Source organism: Oreochromis niloticus, linkage group LG9 (assembly GCF_001858045.2).
Source record: "Oreochromis niloticus isolate F11D_XX linkage group LG9, O_niloticus_UMD_NMBU, whole genome shotgun sequence".
Taxonomy (NCBI): domain Eukaryota; kingdom Metazoa; phylum Chordata; class Actinopteri; order Cichliformes; family Cichlidae; genus Oreochromis; species Oreochromis niloticus.
In genome coordinates this window covers 24,755,179-24,780,381 of record NC_031974.2, presented here as the reverse complement: position 1 = coordinate 24,780,381, position 25,203 = coordinate 24,755,179, and the positions used below count along the sequence as shown (strand labels likewise).

Below are 25,203 nucleotides of genomic sequence, written 5' to 3'. Positions count from 1 at the left end.
AAAAAACACTCTTTGCATTCTTATATCTGCCTCCAGAATCATCTCAGTTCATACAGTAAGTATGTATACTGTATGAAGCCTAAAAATACAGTGCTGACCTTCTTGTGACCAAATTCATTCAACTAATCAGTAGAGTATTTTTTATTTTCCCCATTCACTAAGATCTACATCTTTTGCATATCTTATAAACAAAAATGCATGTACTTGTGAAGTTTATGCCCTGCATACATTTAATGAATGTAAAATGATATAAATACACTGCTCAAAAAAAAATAAAGGGAACAAAAAAAATAAAACATCTCAGATCTGAATGAATGAAATATTCTTATTAAATACTTTGTTCTTTACATAGTTGAATGTGCTGACAACAAAATCACACAAAATTTATCAATGGAAATCAAATTTAGCAACCCATGGAGGTCTGTATTTGTAGTCACACTCAAAATAAAAGTGGAAAAAACACACTACAGGCTGATCCAACTTTGATGTCCTTAAAGCAAGTCAAAATGAGGCTCAATAGTGTGTGTGACCTCCACATGCCTGTATGACCTCCCTACAGCGCCTTGGCATGCTCCTGATGAGGTAGCGGATGGTCTCCTGAGGGATCTCCTCCTACACCTGGACTAAAACATCCACCAACTCCTGAACAGTCTGTGGTGCAACGTGGCGTTGGTGGATGGAGCGAGACATGATGTCCCAGATGTTCTCACTTGGATTCAGGTCTGGAAAACGAGCTGGCCAGTCCATAGCATCAATGCCTTTGTCTTGTAGGAACTGCTGACACACTCCACCCACATGAGGTCTAGCATTGTCTTGCATTAGGAGGAAGCCAGGTCCAACCACACCAGCATATGGTTTCACAAGGGGTCTGAGGATCTCATCTCGGTCAGGCTACCTCTGGCAAGCACATGGAGGGCTGTGCAGCCCTCCAAAGAAATGCCACCCCACACCATTACTGACCCACTGCCAAACCAGTCATGCTGGAGGATGTTGCAGGCAGCAGAACGTTCTCCACAACGTCTCCAGACTATGTCACGTCTGTCTCATGTGCTCAGTGTGAACCTGCTTTCATCTGTGAAGAGCACAGGGCACCAGTGACAAAGTTGCCAATCTTGGTGTTCTCTGGCAAATGCCAAACATCCTGCACGGTCTTGGGCTGCAAGCACAACCCCCACCTGTGGACGTCGGGCCCTCATGCCACCCTCATGGAGTCTGTTTCTTAGCCTTTGAGCAGACACATGCACATTTGTGGCCTGCTGGAGGTCATTTTACAGGGCTCTGGCAATGCTCCTCCTGTTCCTCCTTGCACAAATGTGGAGGTAGCGGTCCTGCTGCTGGGTTGTTGCCCTCCTACGGCTTCCTCCACGTCTCCTGATGTACTGGCCTCTCTCCTGGTAGTGCCTCCATGCTCTGGACACTATGTTGACAGACACAGTAAACCTTCTTGCAACAGCTCACATTGATGTGCCATCCTGGATGAGCTGCACTACGTGAGCCACTTGTGTGGGTTGTAGACTCCATCTCATGCTACCACTAGAGTGAAATCACCGCTAGTATTCATAAGTGACCAAAACATCAGCCAGAAAGCATTGGTACTGAGAATTGGTCTGTGGTCACCACCTGGAGAACCACTCCTTTATTGGGGATGTCTTTCTAATTGCCTATAATTTCTACCTGTTGTCTATTCCATTTGCACAACAGCATGTGAAACTGATTGTCAATCAGTGTTGCTTCCTAAGTGGACAGTTTGATTTCACAGAAGTGTGATTGACTTGGAGTTACATTGTGTTGTTGAAGTGCTGGTTAACTAATGATAATTAAAGATATTGTAGGAAGGCAATAAAACAATGCAGCAAATTGAGGAATGTAGTTGGCCTATCTGCACTGACCTGTCAGACTGCAAATAACTGAAATGAGATGGCTCAACTGGAACAAAGAGGAGAGGAAAAAATATTAAAAACTTTCTTGGAATGTATCCTGATCAGCCACAACAATAAAACCACTGACAGATGGCTCTTTATTAAGAAATGTTCACATATCAATGTCCAATCATGTTTTCATGTATTACAGGAAAAGAAAGTGACTTAATTGCAATTAAACAACAAAATTTAAAAAAATTTCACACATCCAAAAAAAGATATTGTGGAGGTAAGCATGAACGACACAGAGCTCTGAGTTCTCACTCCTTCTTTATTCCTCTCCAACATCAACTGCACATATCGCGCCACAAAACACAGGAACACACTTCCTGAACACTGGGTGTGAGTGGAGCCCTCTAGTGGTCCACCACACATGCCCCCCCCCCCGAACACCCAGCAGAACTAGTCCAGGACCCGGGGCTTAAGCAAACGACCGGAACGGCTGAACCGGGGGGGGACTGAGAGAGGGCAACCCAGCCCGGGAGCGAGGCTGGCACTGGCGGTCAGAAAAAGCTGCAGACGACTCGGACTCTGTTGATTGTGGGTCGCTCCTGGGGGAAAAAACAGAATCCATCAGCCCGGTGGCAGGTGGGCGGCTGCGGCGAGGGGCCTGGGCCGTGACCACCTGATCCTCTTGCATAACATGTGCAGGCTTAAGTCTGTCAACAGAGACAACCTCCTGCCAACCACCAAAGTCCAAAACGAAATGTTTGTTGCCTGGTTTAAGAACCCTGTATGGCCCGTCATATGGTGGACGCAGCAGAGTCCTATGGGCATCGTGCCTGACGAAAACAAAACGAGCAGAGTCCAACGAACTCGGAACAAAAGTGTCAGGCAGGCAGTGGTGCACAGGAACAGGAAATGAGCCTCTTGGGGGGCGAAAAAGCAACAAAGAGGTATCGAAACATGGGGGAGGGCTCTCAGGTAAGAATTCCCCGGGGACCCAGAGGGGCTGGCCGAGGACCAGTTCAGCCGGGGAAACCCCGAAGTCTTCCTTAACCGCGCTTCGCAATCCCAGCAAAACCCACGGAAGACGGTCGACCCAGTCGCCACCTGTTAAGGAAGCCCGGAGCGCGGCCTTAAGTGACCGGTGAAACCGTTCGCACAACCCGTTAGCTTGCGAGTGGTATGCTGTGGTGCGGTGGACCTTGACCCCCAGGCCATCAGCCATAGCAGACCAAAGCTCAGAAACAAACTGGGGGCCCCTGTCCGAGGTAATGTCAGCAGGGGGACCGAAATGCGAAACCCACGTTGACAAAAATGCTCCGGCCACCGTCACCGCTGTCGTGGATGCCAGGGGTACCGCCTCCGGCCACCTGGTCGTGCGGTCCACCACAGTCAAAAGGTGCGTGAAACCCTGTGACTGCGGCAAGGGACCAACCAGGTCCACATGCACGTGATCGAAACGCCTACCAGGGACACGGAAAGGTTCGAGGGGTGCCTGCGTGTGCCGATGGATTTTCGAGCGTTGGCATGGGATACAAGCCGCTGCCCATTCTTTCACTGTTTTGCGAAGCCCCGGCCAAACGAACCTGGCGCTGACCAGCTTAACCGAGGCCCGGACGCCGGGATGAGAGAGGGCATGCACCGAGTCAAAAACACAACGACGCCACGAAAGGGGAACTACCGGGCGGGGGCGGCCGGTGGAAACGTCGCAAAGAAGGTGCGGACCGCCGTCCCACACCGGGGTGTCCTCCAGCACGAGGCCCGTTTTCGTTGACTGAAGGGCAAGGATGTCCGGGTCAGCACGTTGTTCAGCGGCCATGGGAGTGTAGTCGACGCCAACATACACCGGAGAAACCAACACACATGAGAGACAGTCAGCAACGTGATTGGACTTACCAGCCACATGCTGAATGTCTGTGGTAAACTCTGAAAAGGCCGCCAACTGGCGCTGCTGGCGTGCGCTCCATGGGTCAGAGACCTTGGACATCGCAAATGTCAAAGGTTTGTGGTCAACGTACGCAGTAAAGTTGCGACCCTCGAGGAAAAAACGAAAATGTCGTTTTGCGAGGTGCAGGGCCAGCAACTCCCTGTCAAAAACACTGTACTTGCGTTCAGCATCCCGGAGCGTACGACTGAAAAAGGCAAGCGGTTGCCAGAGACCTGAAACCCGCTGTTCCAGCACTCCACCCACTGCCACGTCGGACGCGTCAGTGGTCAACGCAATCTCCGCCGACGGAAGCGGGTGGGCCAGCAGGGCGGCGTCAGCCAGCGCAGACTTGGCTGCAGAAAATGCCTGGACGCGTTCCGGCAGCCAGTCAACAGGATCTTTGGCTGTTTTACCTTTTAAGGCAGCATAGAGCGGCTGTAGCAGGTGGGCAGCTCTGCGGAGAAAGCGGTTGTAAAAATTTATCATCCCCAAGAACTCCTGCAACGCTTTAACTGACGTGGGACGCGGAAAAGCCGAAACGGCCTGGACTCTGTCGGGCAACAGAACCACACCTTCAGCGGAAATGCGGTGCCCGAGGAAATCCAGAACAGGCAACCCAAACTGGCACTTGGAAGGGTTGATGATCAGGCCGTGCGCTGCCAAACGCTGGAAAACCTGGTGCAGATGGGACTCGTGCTGGCTCGCTGAGCAGCTGGCCACCAATATATCGTCCAGATAAACAAAAACGAACGGCAGCCCACGCAAAACGGAGTCCATCAGCCGTTGAAAGGTTTGGGCGGCACCTTTCAGGCCAAACGGCATGCGCAAAAACTCGAACAAGCCGAAGGGGGTAATGACAGCGGTTTTAGGATCGTCTTCGGCGCGCACGGGAACTTGGTGATACCCCCGCACCAAGTCAATTTTAGAAAAAATCGACGTTCCGGCGAGATCGGCAGAAAAATCCTGAATGTGGGGGATGAGGTAACGGTCATTCTCCGTGGCATTATTTAAACGGCGGAAATCTCCGCACGGCCGCCACCGACCATCCGATTTGGGCACCATGTGAAGCGGAGAAGCCCATGCACTGTTCGAACGCCGTACAATGCCAAGGCGCTCCATGGCTGCAAACTCTTCCCGAGCAACGGACAGTTTCGCGGGGTCGAGGCGGCGCGCACGCGCGAACACCGGCGGCCCGACTGTGGGAATATAATGCTCAACCCCGTGCTTCGTTATCGCGCTAGAGAAATTGGGGACAGACAGCGATGGAAACTCTAAAAGCAAACGCTGAAAAGCATCCCCGGAGGTCACTACATTAGCCCGAATCAGGGGCTCGGTGGCCCGAGTAAAACAGGGTAGCGAAGAAAACGAGAGAGCATCAATTAAACGTCTGTTAGCAACATCGACAAGCAGGCCATTAGCACACAGAAAATCAGCACCTAAAATAGGTACAGAGCTAGCGGCAACAACAAAGTTCCACTGGAAATCCCGGCCATGAAAACAAACAGTCACCAACCTTTCCCCAAACGTTTTGATGGGAGAGCCATTAGCTGCCAGGAGCTGTGGCCCACAGTTCGCTGCTAGTCCGTCGGCAGCGGTAGGGGGAAGGAGGCTCTTCTGGGAGCCGGAATCCACGAGAAAACATCTCCCGGAGCGTGAGTCCTCTATGAAGAGCAGCCTTTCTGTATTGCCAGCGGTCGCGGCTGCTACGGCGCGCTGGCGGGTCCGTTTCCCTGGGCCGTGAAAGCGCAAGGCGGCAGGCAGCGATGCGCCCTGTTGCCAAAACGCTGATGGTAGAAACAGATGCTCTTTCTGAGGTGCCGGCGTGTAGCAATCCCTGCCGTCAGCAAGGGGCGGATGCCCCGGGGGAGGCAGGTGGAGGCGTGGAAGGCGCCGCCGACGAGTCTGTAGCCAGGGCGTGAACGTCGAAAGTGCGGCTAGCCAGGAGAATGCGATCTGCTTCTTCAGCCAGGGAGCGATAATCCTTCGCCGGCAGAAGCGGGGAGTTTGCGAGGACAGCTCTCACGGCGGCCGGTGGTTGGCGGAGGAAGAGGTGGACGAAGAGGAATCCCCCGTCATCCGGCCCGAGCAACGACAGCATGTTCTCCATGAGCTCGAGTGCGGTACCGCCACCCAAGCCTGACAGGTTGAGCAGCTGTTCGGCTCGTTCAGCGTCGGAGAGGGCATAGCGCCGAAGAAGCAGCCCTTTAAGGGCGGCGTATTTCCCTTGGGCGGGTGGGTCCAGCGGATCGAGCGAGGCCACCACATGGTGATACTTCGTGTCGTCAGCCGAGATGCCGCGAAGGGCGAACTGAGCCTCCACGTGCACGAACCATGACGGGGGGTCATGGAGCCAAAAGTCCGGCAGTTTCAGCGCCACAGCGAACATAGCTGCAACAGGAGGTGGACGTCCGGCGGCCACTGATGCATCCATAGCGGAGTCTGCGTTATCTGCGGCCCGTTGCATGCTCGAGTCAGGGGTCACCAATGTGGAGGTAAGCATGAACGACACAGAGCTCTGAGTTCTCACTCCTTCTTTATTCCTCTCCAACATCAACTGCACATATCGCGCCACAAAACACAGGAACACACTTCCTGAACACTGGGTGTGAGTGGAGCCCTCTAGTGGTCCACCACAATATGAACAAAAATGTGTATTTTAATGGAGGAAAAAGTTAGGACACCCTACCCCCTAATAACTAGTGTTGAACCCTTTGGCTGATATAACTTCAGTGAGACGCCTTTTGTAGCCTTTTACCAGTCTCTGACATCGATCAGAAGCAAGTTTGGTCCACTCCTCAATGCAGAATTCTTTCAGCTGTGAGAGGTTTGAGGGTTTTCTTGCATGTACAGTCTGTTTCAAGTCACCCCATAGCATCTGAATGTGATTAAGATCAGGGCTTTCACTTGGCCATTCCAGGACTATCTACTTAGTTTTTAGCAAGTCCTTGGTGGATTTACTGGTATGCTTTGGGTCATTGTCATGTTGCAGTGTCCACTTCTGCTTCAGCTTTAATTTTTTAACAGATGGTTTCACATGTGCTTCAAGCACCCCCAAATACACAGTCGGATTCATGATTTATTTATTATTTATATTATTTATATTAAATATCCATATGTCCAAACATATTTTAAAATATACAGGCTTTCATAGGGTGTCCTAATTTTCTCACATGACTGTATGAAAAGATCTGTAAATTGCATCGCGGACACGCCACAGTTAAAACCTGAGACAGCTTGAGCAGTTTTGCTCAGAAAGAGTTGGTCACACTACTGTTTGCAAATGCAGACGTCTCATTGTGTACAAGTACAGAGACAGCTTGTCTCTCTGCTGGGTAGGTGAGTATCTCTTCTTTTAACAGAGGAAGTGGTTCTTTGGCTTTATCGGGTGATGGCCTCCAGTTTGCACTAGAACAGTTCACAGCCGAGTGTGAAGCGGTGGGAATGAGAATCAGCACCTCCAAATCTGAGGCCATGGTCAATCTCACGTTAATTTTTTGAGGTAGCCATTACTTTGACTGAACGTTAATAGAGCTGGCATTACTCATTTTTTTTATATGAAGATGTTAATCAGTTATGATAGTCACCTGGATGTTATAACAAGTTTAAAAACTGTGGTGTATACTTGAAGGTTTTTTTTTTCTCATAATGCGAAAATGGAGACGCATACAAAGGTAAAAACACTTTTTACTGTACAAACAGTTTATGCCCTTTCTGTAAATAAAAATGTCACGTTATGTTTTGCAAATATGCAAAATACTTAATTCTCTTTAAATGAATCACATAATACACATATTACATACCTTACATCAATTATAACCATACATTAATTTGTATATGATAGAATTTTAAATTGGATTACAAAGATAGAAATGATGAAAAATATCTAATAACATAACAATTATACAAATGTTATTGAAAGTTATAGAAGTTTTAGACATTATTGTGTTGTTATTCTCTGTCATCAAATGCATCACAGTGGTTCAGTGGTTACCTCTGTGTCCTCAAAGTAGTAGTGTCCTGGTTTGGCTCCCCTCTGTGGTTTGAAAGGGACTGTATGGAAAAAATGTGACGTTAATGCTGTTTCTGTCAGCCCAGGACAAAAGATGTAAAATGGTGTCAAGAATTTCACTTCTCTGTGCCTGCACGGTCTTGTTTCTGCTTTTACTTTATCAGTATTCACTAGTTAAACCTTTTAAGTACTGTACAGGAAGAGACTTCATTATGTTTATCTTTTGTCAGATTTAAATCAAATCTGTCAGCGTCACAAATAACCACATAACGTGAGAAAGAACAGTAACAACACAAGTAGTCTTCATTGTAGTCGTATACAGAAACACAAGCCGGCTGTTTTTTATTTTACTTAACTTAATAGTTGTAGAGAGTAATTACTTTGTATGATGAGATAAGACAAGATAAGCTTTATTAGTCCCACACATTTGTTGTGTCACAGCAAAAAGTGGACAGTGCAAAGTTACAGTAGCAAAAAGTAAGAAAAACACTGGAATAGGACAAAACAATAAGAATAAGATACAATATACAATATATTAAAATAAAATACTATATATAACAGAATAAAATACAGGATTGTTGGAAAAAGAGAATTGCACTTAGTGTTATTGCACATGCGTGGATGTGTGTTTTTGGTCAGCTGCGAAATCCTTGTTGTGGAGTCTGAGAGCAGTAGGAAGGAAAGACCTGTGGAATCTCTCCGTCTCACATCAGGGGTGCTGCAGCCTGCCACTGAAGGAGCTGCTCAGTGCTGTCAGGGTCTCCTGCATGGGGTGGAAGATGTTCTCCAACAGGGATGACAGCTCAGCCACCATTCTCCTGTCACTCACCACCTCCACTGAATCCAGAGGGCATCCCAGAACAGAGCTGGCCCTCTGGATCAGCCTGTTCAGTCTCTTCCTGTCCCCAGCAGAGATACTGCCGCCCCAGCAGACCACAATGTAAAAGATGGCTGAGGCCACCACAGAGTCATAGAAGGTCTTCAGGAGTGGGCCCTTGACTCCAAAGGACCTGAGTCGCCACAGCAGGTACAGCCTGCTCTGCTCTTTCCTGTAGAATGCGTCTGAATTATGAGTCCAGTCCAGTTTATTGTTCAGATAAACACCAAGGTACCTGTAGCTATCCACAGCCTCAGGCTACATCTACACTAGCCCGGATAATTTGAAAATGTCTTTTTCGTGTGAAAACGCTCCACGTCCAAACTATCGTTTTCATTCGTTTTCACAGAGTTGTGCGTCCACATTGAAATGGCCAAAAATGCTTATGTTCCAGTACCTGCCTCATTTCTGTCTGTCGTTTATTTACTTTACAGCTCTTTGAAAGGTTGCAACAAAATATCAAGGAAATGCACAGAGTTTTGTTTAAATGGACTGACAATGAAGTGGAGTTGTTGCTGCGAGTAACACAAAAGTACAAAGTTGCAAAAGTGAGTGAGAGTTAAAGAATTTGAAGAAAAGCTATCTGGAGCATGTACAGACTGATATTAATCTTTAATAGGGCTGTCAAAATTCAGAGCAAACAAAACAACTGCTGTATAATGCCCTCCACTATCTTAGTTTAATTGGTCACATGATTGCATCACATGACTAAAATCTGTCATCGTTTTCGAAAAGGCTCAGAGTTCGCTGTCCACACTGCAACGCGAAAATGGCGTTTTTAAATGCATCCGCTTTGGAGAGCGTTTTCAAAAAGCTCAGTTTTCCTTGACCAAAAACGCCGTCTCAGTGTGGACAGAACGCCAAAACGGAGAGAAAAAGATGTGTTTTCAAATGAAAACATATTAGTGTCCATACCTTGAATATTTAGTAGTTGCAATGGAGGATGTTTGTGCCTGCGGAAGTCTACCACCAGCTCCTTGGTTTTTCTAGTGTTGATCTGGAGGTAGTTCTGCTGGCACCAGTCCACAAAACCATCGGTCAGTTCTCGGTACTCCCTGTCGTCCCCATCAGTGATGAGGCCAACTATTGCAGAATCATCAGAGAACTTCTGCAGGAAGCACTGGGTGGAGTTGTGGGAGAAGTCTGCAGTGTAGATGGTGAAGAGGAACAGAGCCAGAACCGTTCCCTGTGGGGCCCCCGTACTGCAGACGACCCTGTCCGACACACAGCCCTGAGTTCTCACGTACTGTGGTCGGTCGGTGAGGTAGTCGGGTTTCCATGTTGTGAGGTGATGGTCCACTCCTGAGATCTTCAGCTTGTCCTTCAGGACCGTGGGAAGAATGGTGTTGAAGGCACAGGACAAATCAAAGAACATGATTCTCACAGTGCTCCCAGCGGTCTCCAGGTGAGCGAGGGAACGTTGTAGGAGATGAATGACGGCATCATCCGCTCCAATGCCAGGTTGGTAGGCAAACTGAAGTGGGTCCAGTGATGAGCTCACCAGGGGTCGAAGCAGAGCCAGGACCAGCCGCTCCAGGGTCTTCATCAGGTGGGATGTCAGAGCATCCGGCCTGTAGCTGTTGAGGTCCTTCAGACATGGAGTCTTTGGTACTGGTACAACACAGGAGGTTTTCCAGAGCTGTGGGACTCTCCCCAGCCTCAGGTTCAGGTTAAAGATGTGCTCTGTCACCCCACACAGTTGGTCTGCGCAGGACCTGACAACCCTTGAACTGATGCCATCTGGACCCGCTGCCTTCTTGGCTTTAATCCTCCTCAGTTCCTCAACCTGGGTGGTTGAGAGAGACAAGCTGGAGCCTTGTGTTAAAGGCGTGTGTATTGAATGCTGATGTTGAGGGTGGGGAGTAGTGAGCAGGGTGAATAGAGGAGGTGTGAAGTGGCTTGAGGTGTCAGGGGTGGAAGAGCAGCAGTGGGGGTGGGTGAGTCTGCAGCCGATGTTGGAGACTGCATCCTGGATAAATCCAACCTGTTAAAGAAATTATCAGTTCATTTGCCCACCTCACATCCCCCGCGGGCAGCGAGTTCTGATATTTGTGGACTGAGATGGTTCTAAGGCCTCACCAGTATGTGAAGTAAATCAGCAAGGAGTTTACATTTTTTTTTATTATAATTTATGAACTTATTGCTAAAAATACATCCCAGATTGCCTATACAATCTTTCACTCTAAACACACACACTGTGTATACTGTACTTTATACTGTGTATAAAGTAAAAAAAATTCCCCGCAAAAAACCAACTCAAACTCAAAGCAAAGAGCACTTATTCTTCAGTGTGATCAGTAAGAGAATAGGATAATCCACGTAAACTGTAAACTCCTCCATCTGTTACATTGAAGCTGTAAATCTCTCCTTCAGATACTTTCACAGCTCCATCTCTGCTCTTCTTGAACCAGATGAAGCTGCTGACTGGAGGTTTGGCTCTGCTGGTTCATCCAGCTGCTTTCAGGCACTGAACCTGATGGAGTGATGAATGCTGTGGTTTCATTGTGGTCAACGGGAGAAAAAAAAGAAAAGAATAGCCGTAACAGGGATTCCCATTATCCATAATAAACTGTCAACATTCCATTAAACATGGTTTATCGACACGATCCCACAAAACTCATTGTCTTGTCTCATGGAACAAGCAACTTGACCAAGTCCATGTTCAACCAGCTCTTTCAGATTGGCATCTGTAAGTAATCGCTTTGTTGAGTGAATGTAAGTTTAACCACCTTTACTTTTCTATTACTATTTTAATCCACCCTGTGGATATTGATCATTAACAATGTCACACATGCCTTTTAATTAAAGTGATTTTTTTATTGTTTTGTCATTAATGTATTTTAATAAATTGTTTAAAGAGAAAAACACATAAATATCAAAGTCAGCCTTTTTGTTGTTGTTGTTGTTGTTTTAATTAAGAGATATGTATTACTTACAAGAAAGCCACCACACAAACATGATTTGTAGAATATGATGGTGGACTATTAAGAGATTATACAGCATTTAAAAAATAGTTCAACTTTAATATTTGCATAGTCCATTTAACACTCATCAGGAGCATTTTTCTGGAGAATAGTTACAACTTACTAATTATACCATCACAAATTATGTGTTTTATTTTTGAAAAATTGCAAATTAGCAGCTTGCTGCCACAAGATGGTGACATCAACACTAAAGACAGATATTCAACATGCCCATGGAGTCGATATCCTACTTCTTTCAGAAAGTTGGTGCAAGTGGAAGAGAAAGTGAAAAGTGGAAGAAAGCCTCTTGACAGGAAGTCGAAGAAGGGGGGACAAGATTTAGATCACCAAGAATAATGAAATGGTAATAAATAAATAAACAAGAAAAGATGAATGAATATGAAGAGAAATTTGTCTCAAAACGTTGATAAATGTGTATATGATCCACAAGAGTAAACTAAGATATAGAAATATGTACAGGAATTTGTAATTTTACAAATGCACAACCAGAGTTAAACACACATATTAGAACTGATTCAATCAGACATAAAAAAGGTATTTATGTGTACAAACCTGAACAAACAGCGATCATTTCAAACACTTTTTTCTTTAAACTTCAAACTTAAAAATATGATATTTCTTTTTAAAATGTTCCTCTGCTTATAAATTTTGTTTGTCACAGCAGACACAATATAGAGCAAAACCCTTCTTACAAAAAATCTGAAAAATCTGAAAAACTCTTGAATTGAAATGAATGTTTTACTTAATACATTTAATATATTTGCAGATGTGTTTTTTGCTAGTTTCTCTACATGAATTATGGCTAGTTTCCTATTAATAGTTTCCTATTAATAGCTCTTAATAGCAATTAATAGCTCTGGAACATTCATTTCAACATGTCTGCTAAATCAAATAACAAATCACACAAGAGCACAAAAACATGCAATTACTGTTTGAAAATGACAATGACTAAAAAAATCATAATAAAAAAGAGATAAACTATAAGGAGGTTCTTAAGTTGCTAGTGCAAACTTGCAAATTATAGAAAGTATGATAGCTTTGCTCAGGTGGAGTAGTGAGTGGGTCATCAACTAGTTGGGAGGTCAGTGGATTGATCATTAGTTTTTCCACATGCACAGGATCCTTGAAAGAGATGCTGAACTCCAGGTTTTTTCCTATGCATCCATCAGATCCTTAATATATGTGAATGCTGTCCATAGATAAAAGCAATATATTTACAGTACATTGCCAAAAGTATTTACTCATCCATCCAAATCATTGAATTCTGGTTATCTAATCACTTTCATGGCCAGTTGTCAGTGGATGTTGAGGCACATGGTGCACAGAGGTTGCTGACTCTGAGTCAATTACTATGGGTCCCCAGGCTTCACTTGGCCTTCAGATTAGCTCAAGAACCGTTTGTAGAGAACTTGATGGAATGGGTTTCCATGGCTGAGCAACTGCATCCAAGCCTTATCTCCAAGCACAAAGGAAAGTGTCAAATGCAGTGGTGTAATGCATGCCACCACTGGACTGTAGAGCAGTGTAAACACTTTAGCAGTGTAAACACATCACTGGAGGGACAAATCACGCTTCTCTGGCAATCCAGTGGACTTGTCTGCATTTGGTGGTTGCCATGTCTGACTGCATTGTGTCAAGTGTAAAGCTTGATGGAGGGGGGTTATGGCGTGGGATTGTTTTTCAGGAGTTGAACTCAATCCCTTAGTTTCAGTGGAAAGAAATCTTAATACTTAAGTATACCAAGACATTTTGGAGAATTTAATGCTCCCAACTTTCTGGGAACAGTTTGGAGCTAGTCCCTTCCTGTTCCAATATGGCTGTGCACCAGTGCACAAAGCAAGATTCATAAAGACATGGATGAGTTAATTGGTGTGGAAGAACTCGACTGGACTGCACAGAGTCCTGACCTCAACCTGACAGAACATCTTTGGGATGAATTAGAGTGGAGACCGGAAGCCATAGTTCTTATAGTTGTAAAGGCTGGGCCAACATCATATTAAACTGTATTGATTAAGAATGGGATGCCCCCCAGGAAATCAAAATCTGAAAACTGCCTTATTATACAGGAGGGGGAATAGACAAAAAGGGCATTTTTTGATTCACTGAACTGTTTGGCAGTGACAATGACACATTTTCATGTATATGTTCCACATTTATTTTTTACTCTCCATAGGTTGTAAAGAAATAGCTCTTATTTTTTCTTCACCTCAGTGTAGAGTTCCTCTTGGCCATGAGCTCTCTGTGTTAAGCTGTTTTCTTGGTTGTTGACTTTCACCTGTGCGTACACCGTATCCTGCTGCTGTCCTCTGTCCTGCACTGAGTCAGAGGATGCTTCAAATCCCAGCTTAGAGAAGCTGATCTCTCCATAATGGATGTTTTCTTCCTCTTTTTCTGTGTTATTTGCTGGCCCTTCAACGACCCACTCTTCATGTGGTTGAATCTATAAAATAAGCAAAGTAATATCTGTGATGTAGACCATGTGACTAGGTGGTAGTTTACAATCATGTAAACAGCTAAACTACAGAGAAGTTCAGTATTGTCTTACCCGAGTCTGTTGTTGAGTTCGACGCATTGACTTTGACCACCTGGACGACATGAGAAGCAATAAAATTATATTTGTTTATGTTGAATATATGTGTGAGTAGATTTCAGCTTGATGGAAAAAAAAAACACATTTTAAAGTGCTGCTAAAATATCACCGTTAAACATCATGTCTTCTAATGTGATGTGTGATACTTGCCAAAGAAAGATTATCAAACAAATGAGTAAGATGATCCCAGAGATTCCTCCAAGAAGTAGGCCCAGTGTGGACTCTGTGTGAGTCAAACAATATACAATAATGTGGACTTAAAGATACGCCTGCAAAAGCTTTTTTTACATTGTTGTTAAGTTTCAGTGTAGCAATGAAATTAATAGATCAACAAGGAAATCTTCAAAGACAATTGAAAAATGGAAGAAAAGAAAGACTTCAGTGTCTTCAGCCTTTATCTTTACCTGCAACAGTCACGTGAATCTCTGCTGATGTCTGATTACCCAGATCATTAGTGGCCACACAGTAATAAACTCCTCCATCTGTTACATTGAAGCTGTAAATCTCTCCTTCAGATACTTTCACAGCTCCATCTCTGCTCTTCTTGAACCAGGTGAAGCTGCTGACTGGAGGTTTGGCTCTGCTGGAGCAGGTCAGCTTCACCCAGCTGCCTGCTGACACCAAACCTGATGGACTGATGGATGCTGAGGTGTCTTTAGGAGCATCTGGAGAAAAAAAGAATATCCCATAGATCAAAGTCTGACTGTCAGTAGTCAAAGATGATCAGTGTGCTCACAAGCATTATGATTCCCACAGTCTTCACTATAGTGTAGACACCAACCAGTTTTCTGTAATGCAAGAAGATTCTTGTATTACAGAAACGTCTATAAGGTTTAAAAGCTGAATAACTGCACTGTGAAGGATGAAGTACAATCCTGATTTTTATAAAATAAAATTAAGTGTCTTATAAAGCAAACTTCTTTTTCTTCTCTCTCATAAAGTATATCACAAAGAAAACTAGAAAAAAAAAAGGAAAATACAATTTTTAAAATAACTGGTGAGTAACTTTACCTCTAACAGTCACATGAATCTCTGCTGATGTCTGATTACCCAGAACATTAGTGGCCACACAGTAATAAACTCCTCCATCTGTTACATTGAAGCTGTAAATCTCTCCTTCAGATACTTTCACAGCTCCATCTCTGCTCTTCTTGAACCAGGTGAAGCTGCTGACTGGAGGTTTGGCTCTGCTGGAGCAGGTCAGCTTCACCCAGCTGCCTGCTGACACCAAACCTGATGGACTGATGGATGCTGAGGTGTCTTTAGGAACATCTGGAAAAAAAAAAAAAAATATCCCATAAATCATGTTGTCCTATAGGATTCAGTTCAGCAACAAACTCTGATTGTCTTACATGAAACACTGAGAGTCTCTTCTGTCTCTGCTGTCTTGGTGTCTTTTCCTTGGTTCACAGGATATCTGGCAGAGCAGCTGATCTTCTTTCCATCATGTGTGTCTGACAGAGTGATGGTCTGCTGGATTTTAGTTGTAAAGCTTCCATCTGTGTTTTCCTCTATTTTGTTGTGAGAGTCTTGTGTGAGATTCCAGGTGAGTTGAGGACGGGAGTGTGGACAGGGAGTGAGAGCTGAGCAGGTTATATTGACAGACTCCTTCTCCTTCAGATCACCTGGGATTGTAATATTGGGCCTCCAAGGAGAATCTGTGGTTTCACATACATATTCATTATAAAATCACACTGAAATTTGTACCATTGATTAAAATCTGTAAATCTGTTCTGATTTCATACTTAAATTTACAAATGCAATCACGTCCTTAAAATAACTGCAGAGCAGAAATTATAATAAGACACAATCCCCTGAGTATCATGCTGGGACAATCATTACGACTGTCATACAAAATTTGCTCAACAGGTATTCATTATAATCAAACAATAGATCAAAGTCCTGAATATAAGTTTATTAATAGGTAAGACAAAATAATGAAAGAAAAAAAAAAAACACTATTACCTCTGACTGTTATATGAAGAGAATCACAAGCAGCTGTTGCCTTGAATGTTTCTCTCTCTACTCTGAAGAAGTATGTGGCTGTGTAGTTTGTGGTTAAATTAGTAAACAGAGTGGTGCAGTCTCTCTGACTCAGGTTCCCAGTAATACTCATTGGATAGATGCTAACTGCTCCACTACTGTTGAAGATCACATTGTTTGGATATTTGCCAAATTGGGATTGAGTTTTAATCCACACTCCAAAGGTTTTTTTTGTGTTGTTAAATTTCTGTTCTTCTTTGGTGCTGAAGCTACATGGGATTTGCAAACAAGATCCACTCAGTGCTTCCAGCTTCTTTGGTGCAGTTATGAAGAGTGCTGTTTCATCAGGACAACCAGCCAAAGCAGCTGTAAATACAATTTAATTATTAATCAATTCACACATTAATTTTAGTTAACTACATGTTTTTTTTCTATGCCCGAGCAAAACGTGTATTCTCTACAATTTAGTTAGTGAGATAGTATTTTTGTATGTGAATATTTTCTTGTAAAATTAAATATTTAGCTGATAATCCAGCCATAACAGGAACATTTTAGCCACCATCTGCTGTTTGGATGTAAGATGAAAATAATAATAATAATAATCAGAGATTCAAAAATTGTCTATTGTAATGCTTGAAAGTGCCAACAAACATTTTTGTTCCTCTGTTGTTAACAGTTTCTACATAAAATATATTAATTTAAAGTCAGGACAAAAAGTAAGTCTTTGTTATTAAATGAAGTTCACGATGTAAAATAACTCTAATAATTACTTTGAAATACTGAAATACTCACCTGAAATAAGCAGGACAATCAGTAACATGCTGACTGTCTGAATGTTCACAGACAGACTACTCTACTGCCTGGATTTTAAAAAAGAAAAGAAATCATTTCACGTATGGAGCTGTAACACTGTACTTACATTTTTTTAAAAATATTTTCCTTTTGTACATATCTTGTTTTTTTTCTTGTAGTTCTTCACTTCAAACTATGGTGAAATATAAAAAAAATATAACACAAAGCAGTCTATGTAAAACTAGAACATCAGTAAATAAAATTACTTTACATGTACCTGTAAGTGCAGTAAAAGAAAGGTAAAAAGTTACTGAATTAAAGCAATAAAATGTGTCCTTACCAAACAAGCCCAAGTGTTGTCTTATTATTTTATTGTTTTAAAGAATTAGATTAAACCGTGTCACCCAGCCGATGTTAGAAAGAAGGAAGTACAGAAAGAGAACAAGCTGTTTAAGAAGGTGCAATTAAGTCACAAAGCTGCTGTAGGCGTCACTCGATGCCTCTGAGAAAAACTCTTCAGTTCTGCTGATATCCTGTGACAGAGGAAGTCAGACATATTTTTAAAGTCACAATAAGACCTCTTTACTCACTTGAGTTTTTTTTTCAAGCTTGCACACTTTTACAGAATATATTTATCAACATGAAATAATTCTTGATTACTAGGAATTATATACACATGTAAAGAGAAGGTATGAAAACACAAATGATGCTGAAAGCAAGGGCGTAGATTTGGTTTTGGCATTGGTGGGGATGGGTGTTTCAACCACCACACCCCGCCCTGTTTCTTTTTTTTTTCCTTTTTGTCTTTGCTTCTTGATAAAAAAGAAGAAATATACTTGCCTACATACGCTATTCTACATGCTATTAAACCATTTAAAATTACAATTCATAGTTTTATATGTGAATTATATAATGTTAAATTACTATTAAACAAATGACTAACTAAGTATTTTAGACTTTAGTTTACTTTGATTTTATTCCACATAAATCAGGTATCATACAAAAATAAAAATAGCTTCAAATACAGTCAAGACAATAAAAGAATATAACTTTAAGGCCTTATATGTGGGATGGAGCGATTTCGCAGGTCTTTCCTCCCCACTGCTGTCAGACTCCACAACAAAGACTTTTGCAGCTGATCAAACACACACATGTGCAATAAGACGTTGTAAGTTGTATTTTTAATCAGTTGTATATAACATTTGTATTCTATTTGTATCCTAATGTATATTTTATTCTACTATTTTATTCTATTCTGTACAGTTGTGTACAGTATATTATTCTTATTGTATTCTAATTTTTGCTATATTACTTTGCACTGTCCACTTTCTGCTGTGACAAAACGAAAGGTAATCTTATCTTATCTTAACACGATTACTTCAGTTAGAGTACACCAACTTCTCTTATACATTAGCACTAAGGGAACACTAAATGAACCGGTGGTTTTTGTCGATAAAACTCATCTAAGATGACCACAAAATTATTATTCTGTGCTTGATGTGCCTCACCTTTGGCCCTGGCTTTTCCCCTCTGACTGCACTAGGACATATTGCCACCTGATAAAATAACACATTGATTCGTGCCATATAAAAAGTGAGACATGTCAATTCAGATTCTTTGTCAAATCTACACTAATCTATCAATTTACATCAGCAGCCTAACAATTGTAGTGCAAACTGCACTACAAGGTGGAATATTTGCAAAATCATGACTACCTCATGATATTTTGTCTCAAAAATTAACCCTATGAATATGTCAGTGCCACTAGGATGAAATTATTGTGTCACCAACATTTTAACGTTAGACGTATAATTTTAACTGCCTCTGTAAACTAATATCCTGGCTTGCTCGAGGCTGCCGTTTTTTCTGACAGTTTCAATCAAAATTAGAAATGTTGCTCTGAGACTGGGAGAACTAATAGAGCTGCCTGTTGTGCAGTTAGTTTTCAAAACACGTAATTCATGGTTACATACAATTTTAGACTGATGTGAGCCAAAGTCTAGCATAGCTTGTAACGTTATTATGACGGACACATTTTATGAGTGAGCTTGGCTTTAATTGACTTACAGGTTTCTTTAAAAAAATACTTTCTTATATGCACTTTCTTCCTCTTTGCTACCGTCCTCCTCTCAGCGCAGGCTTGCCGCTGCTGAAACTAAACAGAGCTCCCTGAAAGGCTCAGCCAATCACATTGGCCATATTTGTCACATGAGGTCGGACTCCAGTAGAGAACGTAATTTAACTCTTTCTGCACCGCTGGGTGACTGAGACGCTGACAGATCTTTTTTTTTCTTTCTATCGGGTTTGTTGTTGTTTTTTTACAAGAAGCAATCAAATTATTGGTGGGGACATGTCCCCTCCGTCCATGCCAAATCGACGCCCTTGGCTGAAAGAATAAGTAAGATACCAATTTCCTGAAAAGTGATTCGTTTTTTAAATCCACTTTCCTTGTTTCATTAAAAATTCATGTTTATGTTATTAAATACATTTGATATATCCATTTGGTGGAAATATTTAGCTGATATTTACTCTCATCAATCGACACAAAAGACTTTGTTGACCAACTTCCTCAAAATTCAGTCACAGAGAAGTCCCTCTGCCACAAGCACTTACATTTACATTTATCTTGTAGCACATCTGCAGTGACTGCATCAGCACTAAAATTAATCACAAAGTGTGAGAAAGGGCACAGTAACAGTACAATTTGGTTGTTGAGCAGCAACACCAGGCATTTGTCTTTTGACACATGAGTTTAGTTGTGGATAAAAAGAATTTTATATCCGAGCTCAATAAATGTTAAGACATTTTTAATTAAGCCATGAATTCAAATATTGATGCTAAAATAATAATTAATATAATATGAGAAATATAAGCTACTAAATCCCACCATCTGATACAGTAAAGTTTATCTAGATACACTAAATGACAAATCATTTCTCTCATGTCTGGTCAAAATGCAAAATGATTATAAACCCATAATCACTTCATTTAGTAAAATTATTTCATAGAATATAAAACAGAATTAGTTTATTCTTCAAAGTCAATTTTTTCCTTGCCCAATTTATTTATTTATTTTTTAGCATATGACCCTTTTAAAATTATTCTTCAGTTTACATTCTATTCCAGAAATTCAGTAACCAACATATAAACATCATTTGTGCAAAGATTTATGTTTCTGAAGTGAAACAGTGAAAAATGACAGCACTGTCAGTACATAAATACCCATGTCTGTCACGGTCTGGCAGGCAGACCGTGGGGAATGTTGGAGATAGGACCCAAACGCTGGACTTAGTGGAATGAGCAGTGCATTTATTTACAGTGAGGTAAATGTACACCACACAATAATTCTCCAGAGTGCTCCCTTGACTCCCGTGACGTGTCTTCCCCTAAGTGCTGATATCCTGTGCTCTCTGCCCCTGTGCCTACGCACACCCCGTGCGTCCTGCAGTCCTGTGTTCCGCTCTCCTCCTGAGGAAAAACAACAGATGCAGCCGTTATGGCACCAACTCCAGCAGGCATACACTAAACAGCTCTTTAAACACTGACATGGAGTCTAACTCAACGATCCTGCGCCGGAGGAAGCCCCATCGCTCTGTTATGTAGCTCCCCCGACGAGCCTGATCAGAAGCAGGTGTGTGAGAACCTGGGCGTGACCGGCAGCTGGCAGGGCCACACCCATCAGGCCTGCAGGTGGCTGTCCCTCATCCTCCAGACACACCCGCACACATATACACCCACCAGCATGGAACACAAGAGCACAGTGCAGAAAACATACAACCAATACAATAATAATAATAGCAATAATAATAATAATAATAATAATAATAATAATAATAAAGGTCCACACTGTTCACGGACCCCGAGTCCCCGGAACCGGGTCCGTGACAATGTCAGCTGAGTTAGAACCATTTCAGTTACAACCATTCTAACAACATCTCTAGTCATAAAAGGGTCATCTCCCCTCACCCTGGCTTAACCCATTTAATGGTCCACCATATACATGCACAGGTGAGCCCGTAAATGGCAGGAAGTAAACATTCCTTACTAAATAAGGAAACCAGAATATTTCATGCAATGTGCCTGCAGTTAAACACTATAGATAATAGCTTCCCCCAACATCCTACATGTAGGGATTAACAGAAAAATATCTAATAGTGCAGTTCAAGACAAAGTTTACAAATTTTAAGCACGACAATGACAACTTTTAACGAAATCACTCCAACAACCACACATTTACATTGCAATGGGCCTTTTGTTCCGTGCACATAGAGCGTTTAACCGGCCTCTGGCCCTTTAAACTCTGAGGGGCTTTAACTTTGGTTTCTTTTGGCCAATTTGCATGATTGACACCTCTTATTAATCGTTTGACCCAATAGTATCACAGTAATGATGCCAGGTTCACGCTATTCATAGACTATAGCTCCGCCTTCAATACTATCATACCATCCAGACTCGTTATAAAACTCCGTGACCTGAAAATCAACTCCTCCCTGTGCAGCTGGATCCTGGACTTCCTGACAGACAGACTTCAGGTGGTTCGGATCGGCAGCAACACCTCATCCACACTTACATTCAGCACAGGTGCCCCAAAGGGATGTGTGCTCAGCCCCCTGCTGTACACCCTGTTCACCCACGACTGTACAGCAACACACAGCTCCAACACCATTTCTGATGGAGATGAGACGACATACAGGGCAGAGGTGAGAGCCCTGACATCATGGTGCCGTTACAACAACCTGCTGCTTAACGTCAGCAAAACCAAGGAGCTCATCGAGGATTACAGGAGACCGCAGAGAGGAGGCCACACCCCCATCCACATCGAAGGAGCAGAGGTGGAGAGAGTCACCTGCTTCAGATTCCTGGGCATCGACATCAGCGAGGATCTGAGTTGGTCACACCATGTTGGTGTGATCACAAAAGCAGCAAGACAGTAGCTCTTTTTCCTGCGGCGCCTGAGAAGATTCAGCATGAACCCCAGAATACTCACAAACTTCTATTGATGCACCATTGAAAGTATTCTGACTGGCTGCATCACCACCTGGTACGGCAGCTGTAATGCTCTGGACCGCAAAGCTCTGCACAGGGTAGTGAGATCAGCAAAGTGCATCACCAGGACTGAACTGCCAGCCATGCCAGATCTCCACAGACAGCGCTGCATGAGGAAGACACAGCGGATCCTCTCTGATCTCAGCCACCCCAGCCACAGACTCTTCACACTTCTGCCATCTGGCAGGCGGTTCAGGAGCATCCAGTCCCGCACTACCAGACACAGAGACGGTTTTTACCCACAAGCCATCAGACTATTGAACTGCTGACATTCCATACACACCACTACACACTCACTACAATTACAGGACTCTGCACACTGTCACTTCAACAAATGCTACTTAAATGCTCACTGCACAACTTTGCACAATCTGCAAATACTCTTGCACAAACTTGTAAATACCAACTTGTCTTAAATGTAAATACCAACTAAATTCTCTAATATTTAATAGTCCTTTTCCTCTCCTTTTTATTGTTATTATTGTTATTATTATCATCATCATTATTATTATTATTATTATTATTATCATTATTATTATTACTACTACCACTGCTAATTTCTGTTATTTTCTTCTCAGTATAACTGCACACTCTCAATATGCTCATGTAAAGCTGAGCAGCACGAGCCAAAGAATTTCATTATAAATGTGGCTACACTGTTTATCTGTACATGACAATAAAACTTGAAACTTGTATTGTAGCCTGTTGTTATCCAACTTTGATTGTAGCTTCCTGTTGTTAATGGCAGATCACTCAACTAACAGGTGCTTTATAGTCATATAATTGAGAAGAAGACCAGCTTCCACCCTGTCTCACATGTTTTACATGTCACGTATGTCATTTGTTTTGCTATTATAGTACAGATACAGCAACTTAAAATGGACAGCAGATCTGTGACAGCCCCCAAGCTGGGCCTTAACCAGTCCTTGGCTGGTCTTTTGACTTGATAGTATCGCCTATAGTAACATCACAAATTTGTTGTGACACTCACAGTGCAGCTCTCGTGCAACCCACAGCTCTCCCGCAACTTACTTACTTATTCAACCTCACTGATCAGCCAGGAAGCCAAGGACCCACACATGCACTGGTTTATGACAAAAGAAGTACGCCAGATCTTTCAACTTGTGCAAGAACAAGAGAAGACCTGCATCTGATTTATCATCACATTGTTAAATTAGTATACACAGAGCCACAATGGTCCCACTATTTCTTTTTTTGGTGGGTTTTTTTTGGCCATCTTGGAGTTAGTATGATCTAGGTAATTAGTATGATTGGACCAAAATAAAAGTTTATTCAAGTTCTAATTGTGTAATTATTTTTTGTTATTGTCACATGCTTTGTAATGTTATGGAACAATTCTACTATTTTTAGTCATGCTCAAAAAAAGTTGGATCATCAGCGTATATAACCACTCAGCCAGCAAATCATTAATAAAAACAATTCACTTTTGGAGCTCCACAAGATTTTTCCGTACTGTCAGAAAAGCTGCTATTTAAAAATGCTCACCATCACCCAGAAAGACAGTTTTTGATCTGAGATACAACAACATCTAGGTTCAGTTATTATTATTAATTGATTTTATTTGAAAAGGAAAAATGCACAATATTAACATAAATGTTGTGATTCAATGTTTTGTACCAGAGTTAGTTTAAGATAATTTGCATCCGCTGGCCCGTGGAAGATTACATGCAGAAGATGATAAACGTATTACAAAAACACAACAGACATGACAAATCCACACACCCATAAACACACACACACAAAACACATCATTATAGACATTTCATTTTGTTATTAAAACACTGTTGTCAGTGACATTGAACACAGTAGCATTTAAAAACACAACCCTGTCTAGTTTCCTATCATCTATATTTATTAAACAGTGATCCCTTATATGTGCTGAGAGAGTTCTAGTATGACCTGGTCTATAAGCATACTTTGCTAATATGAATAATCTGAGCGAGACAAGCAACCTTTTAAGGTCTGGTGGTATACATTTTAAGCCAGTATGGCCTTTTTTTTAATAATTTGCCTAAAAATATTTGAACACCACACTATAAAGAAATCTACAAACATCCTTAATTCTGGCAAACCAACTCTTAAGCGTTAAAAATAGTTTCATATTGTATTTTAAACTGGAGTTTTCCCTCCTCTTGCGACTTGCATAGACTTTAGTTGTTCAGCTGTTAAGTAAGTGTTCATTTGGCAGATTTCTATCTCTGATTTGTTGGAGCGTCTCGATCTGAAGCAGCTGAAATAAAAACAAACAAACAATTAAAAAAGTTTTAGTTTCTGTTTGGTTTGACAGTGATGAATGATAAAGATCCATGCAATATAGGCCACACACTTTTAAAATGAGCATATCACAGAAAGATTTGTCTCACCACTCAAAGATGGCCAGTGTGATCACAAGCACTGTGATTCCTGCAGTCTGCAGTAGAGCAAAGAGACCAATACCACCTGAATGTTCAAACAAAAGATTTTAAAGTTTGCCTTCTTGAAGAATACTGTGTGAACTCAAAAAGAAAGTCAAACAATCAACAGTCACAAAGATTGTTTAAGCGTGTCATAGACAAGACGACCAAAAATCATAAACAGCAATGCAAAACTCCTCTTTGCATTCAGTTGAATAAGTACTGGTTAACATTACCTTCAGTATTCACATGAATCTCTGCTGATGTCTGATTACCCAGATCATTAGTGGCCACACAGTAATAAACTCCTCCATCTGTTACATTGAAGCTGTAAATCTCTCCTTCAGATACTTTCACAGCTCTGCTCTTCTTGAACCAGGTGAAGCTGCTGACTGGAGGTTTGGCTCTGCTGGAGCAGGTCAGCTTCACCCAGCTGCCTGCTGACACCAAACCTGATGGACTGATGGATGCTGAGGTGTCTTTAGGAACATCTGGAGGAAAAAAAAAAAAAAATCCCATAATTCATGTTGTCCTATAGGATTCAGTTCAGCAACAAACTCTGATTGTCTTACATGAAAGACTGAGAGTCTCTTCTGTCTCTGCTGTCTTGGTGTCTTTTCCTTGGTTCACAGGATATCTGGCAGAGCAGCTGATCTTCTTTCCATCATGTGTGTCTGACAGAGTGATGGTCTGCTGGATTTTAGTTGTAAAGCTTC

At 42.4% G+C, this 25,203-nt stretch overlaps 1 protein-coding gene and 1 long non-coding RNA gene across 2 annotated transcripts; both read right to left on the bottom strand.

Annotated features, from left to right (window-relative positions):
- Nucleotides 1-13,723: 13,723 nt before the first annotated feature.
- Nucleotides 13,724-17,070, bottom strand: LOC106097644 (sialoadhesin-like). Its single transcript, XM_025910239.1, has 7 exons — nt 17,028-17,070; nt 16,218-16,601; nt 15,605-15,910; nt 14,657-14,917; nt 14,403-14,475; nt 14,208-14,247; nt 13,724-14,102 (listed from the first exon to the last, which is right to left on the bottom strand). The coding sequence occupies exons 1-7, from the start codon at nt 17,053-17,055 to the stop codon at nt 13,854-13,856; spliced, it is 1,341 nt and encodes a 446-aa protein (XP_025766024.1). The 5' UTR covers nt 17,056-17,070; the 3' UTR covers nt 13,724-13,853.
- A 6,514-nt stretch (nt 17,071-23,584) lies between these two features.
- Nucleotides 23,585-24,849, bottom strand: LOC109203612 (uncharacterized). The gene is made up of 3 exons (XR_002063380.2): nt 24,724-24,849; nt 24,458-24,533; nt 23,585-24,324 (listed from the first exon to the last, which is right to left on the bottom strand). It is a non-coding gene; the product is annotated as an uncharacterized LOC109203612 (long non-coding RNA).
- Between the last annotated feature and the right edge of the window lie 354 nt (nt 24,850-25,203).